This window comes from Cephus cinctus, unplaced genomic scaffold (genome assembly GCF_000341935.2).
Source record: "Cephus cinctus unplaced genomic scaffold, Ccin1 Ccin1_scaffold2474, whole genome shotgun sequence".
Taxonomy (NCBI): domain Eukaryota; kingdom Metazoa; phylum Arthropoda; class Insecta; order Hymenoptera; family Cephidae; genus Cephus; species Cephus cinctus.
The window spans coordinates 91,207-100,764 of NW_014334268.1; the positions used below are offsets into that span (position 1 = coordinate 91,207).

At 35.2% G+C, this 9,558-nt stretch overlaps 2 protein-coding genes across 6 annotated transcripts in view; both read left to right on the top strand.

The window, feature by feature from the left end:
* LOC107274180 (A disintegrin and metalloproteinase with thrombospondin motifs 9) overlaps window positions 1–6,022 on the top strand; it is a 65,434-nt gene extending 59,412 nt beyond the window's left edge. For all 5 annotated transcript variants that reach the window (XM_025091438.1, XM_015753008.2, XM_015753005.2 and 2 more), the window contains 6 exons: window positions 1,478–1,666; window positions 1,777–2,102; window positions 2,191–2,327; window positions 2,440–2,633; window positions 2,769–2,871; window positions 2,954–6,022. In XM_025091438.1, the coding sequence (XP_024947206.1) occupies window positions 1,478–1,666; window positions 1,777–2,102; window positions 2,191–2,327; window positions 2,440–2,633; window positions 2,769–2,858 (936 nt within the window). In that variant the 3' untranslated portion in view covers window positions 2,859–2,871; window positions 2,954–6,022. The remainder of the gene's footprint in view (window positions 1–1,477; window positions 1,667–1,776; window positions 2,103–2,190; window positions 2,328–2,439; window positions 2,634–2,768; window positions 2,872–2,953) is intronic.
* A 1,173-nt stretch (window positions 6,023–7,195) lies between these two features.
* On the top strand, window positions 7,196–9,071 carry LOC107274189. Its single transcript, XM_015753031.2, has 4 exons — window positions 7,196–7,582; window positions 7,702–7,902; window positions 8,165–8,338; window positions 8,550–9,071. Exons 1-4 carry the CDS (start codon window positions 7,529–7,531, stop codon window positions 8,829–8,831), a joined length of 711 nt encoding a protein of 236 aa, XP_015608517.1. The 5' UTR covers window positions 7,196–7,528; the 3' UTR covers window positions 8,832–9,071.
* The last annotated feature ends 487 nt before the right edge of the window (window positions 9,072–9,558 follow it).

Genomic DNA, 9,558 nt, shown 5'->3' on the forward strand with positions numbered 1-9,558 from the left:
GTTTGTCCATCGATTCTTTTTTATCGCTGGTCAAATGGCTTTCGAATTTCATATTTTTAAAATTGGGAACATCCTGTCGTTTCGCATGTCGATTGTCGAACTAATCAGCTAAAGGAATACTGATGTCAGATCAATCTAGAAGATTGGATCGATTTTGAGTTTGGACAGGCTTATCAACTCGATTTCCATTAATTTTTACCCCTTTTCCTCTTCTACACGTTATTCGTATAGTCTTCGGAGACTTAAGGACGCAGAATCATGGACTTGTTCAGAAGGATCCTTGTTAGCCGACGATCAGAGTTAGCCGATGATATCATAAATGATTTATCAGTATCCGCTATCTTAATCAACATTGATCGTCAGTCAACAATCTATATACTGGATACCAGTTAATTTTTTTTGAAAATAGAAATTGAGTCGTCGCTCTTTTCTCCTGCGCAAAGCCACTGCGCATCGAGGTGATTATCGTTAACCGCCATATTATAAAAATTTAATCAACGAACGAAAAACTAACCAGCAATCAAAAAATTGGTAATTAAGTACATTCAATAGTCTTAGGACTTTCTATATCGCAAGATCTACCACCTTGACGGATCATGTACAAATATATACATTTATTTATTTTTATTTTTCTTCATTTCAGGCTAACTCTGATCATGGATTATTCTTTGTGTGTTTTCAGTCTATCAATTGATACGCGTTGAAGACTAAGTCCCGTCCTACGTGTAACGTGTGCCTAATAATAATTGCTTTTTGAATGCTGTATCCCTACTATTTTGGCGGACAATTGGTACAACAAAATTTTCGGGCATGTATTCACAGGGTATTCATATACACACCTAGTGTTTGGAATTTTGGTTTTCATGAGTCTGATGCACGTCGAACCTCTCTACCTATGTATATACGCCTATATATTGCATATATATATATTACATATATTACATATCTATAACTACATCAGTTGGCAATAATTTATTCATACTTCGGTTTGGCTTCCATTATCGCACATTTGCAAAGTACTATCGTTGATTTCGTTACTGTAACCTCAAATCATTAATATAAATCTAATACAAATTTTCATACAAAGTTGCGGAACCAATTGGTATACTTTTCATTATCCCATAGTCACGCTGTAAATGTGTTTGTTTGTTGACGTATTGGCGTGTTGATAACAATCATATAGGTACTGATCTTGTATTGTTTATTGCATATTGTATAACTGATTAGTCTGTATCGGATCTCAGCATGAAGCATGACATTTGGTACCCATTTTCTGAAATGTACATACATACAAGCACAGACAGAAGAAACGCATAACCTCAAAAAGAAAGAATTGTTAAAAAATTTTCAATGTTAATGACATAAGATAATATTTTGTTCGTAAAAAGTTGTGTTTCTTCAGTCTTATTTGTTTTTTCTTCCACTCACAAATTTTGTTTACTCTACTGACAATTTCTTTGTGATTTGCATATTGAAGTGTTCGGCTGAGTGCGGCGACGGTATGCAAAGTCGTACCGTGACCTGTCACAGGGTCAATCAGTACGGATGGATCGACCCGAGCCCTGCCGAAGGTTGTCTAAGCAATGAACGACCAAGTACCGAACAAACTTGCAAGCTTCGGGAATGCAACGACAAGTATCACTGGATAGCTGGTTCCTGGGAGCATGTAATATTGATATTTATTTTTAAAAAATAGTTGGTTGACACTGTGACATTGTCATATTGTTGAATTAGAAGAAAGTGGAGAGTACAATTTTATTTTTTTGAAAATTACAGTGTAGCCATCCATGCGGAAGAAGAGGTAGACAGATACGTAAGCTTTTCTGCCGTGACAATAACGGAAGAAATGTAAATCGCCGTAATTGTCCGCTTCAATTTAAACCCCAACGGAAACGAAAGTGCAATCAACAGCGCTGCGGTTTTTTGTCTTGCGCGGATGTCAAGAAGAGATTTAAATCGGCCAGAGATGGAGAATATAATCTTTTTGTGGGTGGGAAGAAGATGATGATATACTGTCACAATATGATTTCTGATCGGCCACTGGAATATCTTACGTTGCCAGCCGGTGCAAGAGAGAATTATGCAGAAATTTATGACAAAAAGTAATAAATATTTTTGGTTTCTTAAAAAGATATATATATTATTGTCCTGATTGTAGCTTGTTTCTTATAATTTTTATGTTTGTCCTAGATTGTTGAATCCGCATATGTGTCCTTACAATGGGCAAAGGAATGACAGCTGCGCATGTGCAACCGATCACGAAAGGATTTCTGGAAAGACTGACTTTGAGCGTGTTCGATTGGATGTCACAAAACTTTACATTATCGGTAAGATAAGGACATAGTTGATTGATTGATAGTTGACATAAGTTGATTAGAAATTATGAATATTTTGTTATTTTTGAAAATTCATTAAATAAACGAATCTTTTGTTACTCAGCCGATGACTACAGATTCTCCTCTGGTACGGGTGTGAAACCTGTGGAATTTGGGAGGGCTGGTGACTGTTACAGTTCAGCCAATTGTCCTCAAGGTCGCTTCGGTATTAATCTTCGTGGAACGTCACTGCGACTAGCTCCTGAGGTCACTTGGGTCAGTCATCAAGGTAGAACATTCCTGGACATCAATAAAGTCGTGAGTATTAATTTTAAAAAATTACATTAAAAATGAAAAATATATTAACAATCTTTCTGACTTTAGTATAAATATATTAATGCATTATGAAACGTCACTAACATTCTGTTTATTAACATTATTCATATTTTGCAGAACGATCAACAATTCCTTGGAAAATGTGGTGGCTATTGCGGTTTCTGCATACCAAAACCAGGTCTGAAACTCGATGTTCTACCTCCTTAGTGGTTGCGCTATAGTGAGTATAAACAAATATAAAAAATTAATAATTTACAACCTCCTATTTAAAATAAGAAATTTGCATTGACACTTCTTCCCAGTTTCTTGTACGTCGCAGACGCCAGGCGCAGACGCAGAAGAATGCGTGAACGTAGACGGAGAAGTGGTCCGGAGCGATCCCAGCGCCACCGAACGGTCAAAAGATCAAAAAGGTAAAGGACACGTCCTGTATTAATTGTCAACGTCCACCGCACGATTTCAGAAGGACATATAAAGAAAAGCACAAAACGAATGTCCGATTGGCGAATCTGAGGAGCCAATAAAGGACCAATGAGAAAGAAGTAGGACCGAAACTGGCCAATGAGGAATCGCCAAGACGATCGTGTACCAATCCAAGCCCGCCTAACCTAGCACACCATTCATTTTTTTTATTATACGCGTTTATTACTCTAAGTCATGTTCCGTAATGGGCCCACCTTGCGTTATGCGCACTCTGCTGTACAGATGTCGAAGCTATTCGTTAAAATGGCGATGAAACTTTTGCGCAGCAGTAACAAAATTGTACATACCTATATGTATAACTAGATGGTAAATAATTGCGTTCTGGTTCGTTCGTGCGATACGTATTTTATAATCGCCCGAGCGACTGTGGCGCCGATGAATACCGACGGGAAAATGAAGCAACGCACGTGCGGTGGTGTCGTGAATTTCGGATAGTTGTTTGCCCCGCTTGTTCAACGACAAGAGCAACAACATAAGCAATAAGTTCGCCTCGTTCACGTGAGCTTCTGGTATTTTTACGACACCAAATCAATAATATGCTCTCTTATAATCGAAGAATCCACGTATCGTCTTCAGCATAATGCACTGCCATAACTTTACGTTCGTGGCGCTGAGTGTCCTCGGACGTCGTAACGTCAGCTAGAATGCCGAGTTTATTGCAATATTAATCTGGGACGAAAGTTTGTTTTATTTTTTGCTCGCCGTTTTAGTGGAGCAACCAACGAGTCGTCTTCGTTAACGTTTAGCTTATTTTAATAAGTAATTAGTTACGTATGGGCACACGTGTGAGGTTGAGTTTTACACGAAAATTAGGACAATGTAAAAGGGCACGAAAATGGTATAGACTTTTATTATTTTTAGTCGTAAGCTTATTGTAGGCGCTAGCCTAAGAATCTCATAGTGTATCGTTTATTAATGACGTCCGTATGTTCAGCTGTTCTAGAACATTTTAAAGGGATCATTTTCTTTATCAGCACAAAACTATGAAACTAAGTGAAGCCAAGTAAAAGCTTAAAGGTACATCGAGCTTATGCTTATAGAGATTGAACATTGAAATTATTAAGAGTTAGTGAGTCGCAAGTGAAAAATATTGCCTTTGAAAGTTTTTGAGAGGTAATTTTATTGCATTGAAACAGGAGTTACGCCTTTTGATATTAAGTACGCCGTTTTGTCTCCGTATTTGCAGTAATAACTCAATCACTCCGAAACTTATTTTTTTCCCTATTTATCACACGTCAAGTTTTCTTCGCAAGATCATTGCAACGTTAAATTTTATTCAAACGTCAAATTTGCCCGGAAACGAAAAAAAATAAAATAAAATCTCAATACTTTGAAAATTTTCAAATTCATTCACACTTCAATTACGTTTTACCTAATTCGTTAATTAATAAATACAACACAGCTCGGTTGAACGTTATACGTGAAAAAAAAGATAAGCGTACGAATCTCATAGAAAATCATACAAAACGGAAAGCCTTGTGCAACCTTACGTTTCCGTTTTAATAAATAAACTTGTTAGTTAGTCCAATATAAAAGAACAAACACTGTCATCGATTGGCGAGCAGCTCGATCATTCAGACAAATTTCGTTCCCTTCAAGGATCACAACCTTTTATTAAAAATTTAAATAAAACGGATTGTCGTACCTCGCGAGGAAGTTCATCAAATACATTACAGTAGGCGAATTTTTAATCGCCACGACAAAGCGGCGAAAAATCTCATCGCGCAGAGATAAGACAAAAAAATAAAAGCAAACGACCTTTTCTATTTGAAAATTACAAATTCACGGCACGCCAATGCGCGACAGTGTCGCCATCGTACGAGCCCGTGGCGAAGCCACAACAATATCGTAAGAGTATAAAGAATCGTTTCGATAGACTGCCATAATAATAATATTATTGATAATAATAGTAATAAATACAATATCATAATCAATAATGTATAGTAGTAGAAGAGTAACCACGATTACGTTACATATTAGTTAACTGTCATTATCAATAAGTCGTGTCTCGTACGTAATCGCCAGAAACGATGTGTGCCTTTGTTCTATTTTTTTTTTATTTTATAAAAATACATATTAACGTCGTACTTTGAATGTTTACGTCGATTTAAGTAACGCGTTATTGTTTCTCGCACTCGACAGTAACGCGTCATATAATTTCTCGTCTCCTTTATAAAGATGTAATAATCCATCGCGAAACTGCCACTATTGATTATATTAAAAGCTAAGTGATAACCCGAGCGACGCCGACGGTTGAAATTTAACGTTTTAACGGTACGGAGAATTTGGCGCCACGTGAAGAATTTTAAAAACCTTCAATATGACCGCCGTGCGTCTAACGGTGCGAACCAAGAAAAAAAAAAGCGAAGAAAATTAACTAAACTCTCATCGCTGCCAATAAATAAATTTACTACCCGACGAGGTAGGATTTTTAACGGAATTACTACTTAAAAAAAGAAAAAAGGTTTACGGCCAATTGCACGATGTCAAACACCATTGACAGAGCTTTGACAGTTTTTTTTTTTTCATTTTGACAACCCATGTGTACATATTGCGCGCAAACGTCATATACATACATATATCGCACGTTAATGTCTCTTTTAAGGATCTCTATGTAATGCTGGATAAAATTGTATTTCGGTAAAAAAAAAAGAAGATTTGAAAATTCTCACCCGTTTTATTAAATCATTCACATCGTTCATGGTCATTGACACTTTACGATTATCGTTAATCGTTATCGTGCGAATACTTTGCTAGTTAAACTTTGAAATTATTTCTACGACGTACGGATTATATATAATAAATCGTAACGAGTATTTCTATATGTGAACCAGTGTACGTAAATTATTATTTAAATATAACAATTGCTACAGCGTACTATACCGTGGCAAAATTTTTTTTTTTTTTTTATCAGCTAACCTATAACTCTTTATTTTTTAAATTGTTAATTAAGAGGAATTTAAGATAACACTTGTTTTGATTTATCATGTTAGAATTGACTGTACACTATGGAAAATGTTTTGTTTTCAACTTTCCTGGCTGCATACGTAACTACGTGGTACGTGATGCATATTTGAAGAGTGGGAATGTAGAATCCACTAAGTGCAACTGTATCTTTCTTATCGCTGAACTGTTAATGATTAAGTAATATCGATCACGTGGGTTTGAAATATCGGTAGCTGTTAATAATTATTATTTTCATTTATTCATATCGCATGATTATTGATAAGGTCGAAAGAAAGTATTTGGTAGATAGAAAATTTTTGAAAAATGTTCAATATCAAAAATTTGTCATAATGCTTGCATAATTTTATTTTGAATTTTTCATTTGATTCAATATTGACTTGAATTCGAAGACTCATTGAACTGAGGCACGTGGCGTATGTACGTGACAAAATTTAGTTTACTTTTCGTTTTATATGTGCGTGAAATAATTTTGAGATTAGAATAATGATAAATTTTATTCTGTTGATCACATTCAATTGGAGCATTTGAAATCCTTGGGAGATTATTAATTCTCAGAAGATTCGTACGGCTGATAGTGTTATCTTCTGGTACTAAGATTTTCATTATTTTTCTAGAATCGATGCAGAACGTGGCTGCAAATTATCTGTTACGTTTGGATCATTTCCAAAAAAATGTTTCGATGTCAACATCTATTTTTTTTAGAAATCAACGATGCATTGTGTACTAATCGATAGATGGTGTTGCAACTAATATCGATTAAATTTGATATCTGGTTTTACCGATGACAGATATCGTTGATGCTTCGATAAGGTTATAAATTTAGAATTTCTATTGCAAAATTGACTTTTTTAAAGATATTTATAAAAAAATATTTTAACCAGAGACTTTAATTATTTTATTCAATAATATCGTTTACTAACGAATTGAATATTTTACTGGTGACACATTGATTTTTAGGTCAGACATCGATAACAATCTAATACTTGTAATAATCGTGAATAAATCATTTCGTTTTTTCAATTCATAAAAAATAATTACCAAATTGGCTTATATAGAAGTCAAGTGATTCTGGCGATCTTTCGAAACGAAAATTGCTTACGTGCTTTTAAATGAATGGAATACGTGATTCACGAAGAGTACGTTAAATGGATCAGGACAAAAATGAATGTTAGATATTTATCAAGCGTCGCAGAAACCGGGGACTCCCGTTAAAAAACATACAGGCATACGGGTACACACGATATGAGATGATGCACGTTCAAAGTGTTTATCTTCCGTCATAAGTGTAGCACTATATATAAAACTTGAAGTTGCTGGCTAAAGAGCAGTAAGAATCGCAACGTCGAGAAGGCAGCGTCTGTTTGAAGAAAACTATTTTCCCCAAGTATATACGTTGATAAAGAATTAAAAAATTTAATTAAATAATCATGAAGCTGTTACCGGCCATTTTTTGCATTTTGTTTGCCTTCTGCATTTTGCAGGTAAGAATCTCTTATTGAAAAATTACTTTTTCACTTCTATAACGCTTTTTGTCTATTGGCTTAATTATGCATGACGCACTGTTAATATTAATAATAATTTTGTTCGTTCTTTATTTTAGACGGCACATGGTGCGAATAATTTGAATACCTTTCGTTTCGCTATACAAAGACTGAAGAACACTGTAAAAAGTACAGTTAATAGTTTGACACGTTTCAAAAGTAACTCGAAGTATGACCTCAACCGAAAATTGTCCAACTTGAAACTGGATGCAATGGGAAATGTGAATTCGATTTCGAATCCTGCATTACAACAAATTCGTGTAAGTAATAATTTGTTTTCTTTCTTTTTTTTTTAATTCAGCACACACGAAATTTTAGTAGTGTCGCTTGGTAGGTGTTAATGAACTATTTTAAAAAATTTTCGACTTGACTACTTGTGGTTACTCCGTAAAGTCCCTAGATGGGGTTAGGCGAAAGTTCCCTGTTGTTATCAAGCTTTACAAGTATCGTCGTTTAGCTGCATGGCATTGATTTTAAGATCTTAACGTGTCAATGAAAATCTGTTATATTCTGTCAAATTAGAATGACGTCGATTCTGCCAAAGCTGAGGGAAAGGATGCTGAACATTGTTACGAATCAGGAAGACTGCAGCTTCGCGATGCCAGCATGACAGCTTTCGACGATTTGGACAAATGTGGGAAAACTGGACTGGAGTCCATTGCTCCAGCACTGAGTAACGTAGACACAACAATTGCGGTAAATATTATATATTTTTAATTACTTACTAAACAAGATGGATACTATTCGACTGTGTAGAGTCATTTTGAAAATTAGTGATATTTAAATAAGTTTTAATAGTTTTTAACAGTAACTTCACACGTTTGATAGTATCTTATCGTTAGGGCAATTCAAAGGCTTAGGTGGTAATTTCATATTGATAAAATAAAAAAAAATTCTTTTTCAACAGTTTGGCAACAAAGTGGAGCTTGATTTGGACACAATTTTCCCCAGTTGTTACAATAATAACATATTTATCATGGAATCTTGTATTGCTGGTAAAATGCCAGGTGCTAATGCATCTGTGCAGAGTCTGGAGAACCAGGCGACTTCGGTCCAGGACTCAGTCACAACCGCATCTAGTAGAGCTGTCAACAGTGCATATTCGTGCAATCAGATGCCATTGACAAACGTCCGTCAAGCTGCAACGAATGCACGACTGACAGCAAGAAGTTGCATAAAAAATGCTTAAATAATTAAATTTTAAGTTGCGTCTTTGTTTTTGAGAAACTACGTCAATTTTAATGTTTCACTATTGTAAAATCTAATATAGACTTACTTTCAAAATTTATTCAAAATGTAAAATTGAGACTAAATCAAAATCTTGCAGAATATACGGAGTAGATACAAAATGAACAGAAATTGTAAAGTATCGAAAATAAATTATGCAAAAATTGTAATATTAATAAATTAGGTGTTTGGAACATTAAAATAACTCTTTAAATCAATAAAGTGAAATATTAACACAGAAATCAAAAATGCTGGCCAAGAATATTTAGAAGTACTGGAAGTTGCCGAAAACTGTGTGCGCGCATATTCGTCGCGCAGGACACAGCGAGTGGGAGGAGACGGGGAGTGGGGAGCGCTCAAGCAGTGCCCGGACTCGGAGCGCTCATTCTTCCTCGAGCCGGTCTCCTATACTGGTCTCTTGGAAACACCCCTCTTATACTTTACCAACCTTCTTCATTTTCTATATTTATTTCTTCTTTACTTCGTTATTTCTTTATCTTTCATTCTTCACTTTCTTATTTATCTCTTTCCTCATTTCTTCTCCACTTTTATAATTCTATTCCTTACTTTTCTACTTCTTCACTTCTTCATTTCCATATTCATTTCTTTGTTCTCGTTTCGCTTTGTTCCCTCTCAGTTGACATTGTATTTGTCTTACTTTTCCTATTCCTTTGGTCGGGTCGAGCATA

Bases quoted from the DNA above. Each gene is read 5' to 3' on its own strand.
- LOC107274189 (XM_015753031.2), top strand. From the start codon at position 7,529: ATGAAGCTGTTACCGGCCATTTTTTGCATTTTGTTTGCCTTCTGCATT. The intron at 7,583-7,701 runs GTAAGAATCTCT...TCTTTATTTTAG, and splicing joins TTGCCTTCTGCATTTTGCAG to ACGGCACATGGTGCGAATAA. The intron at 7,903-8,164 runs GTAAGTAATAAT...CTGTCAAATTAG, and splicing joins CTGCATTACAACAAATTCGT to AATGACGTCGATTCTGCCAA.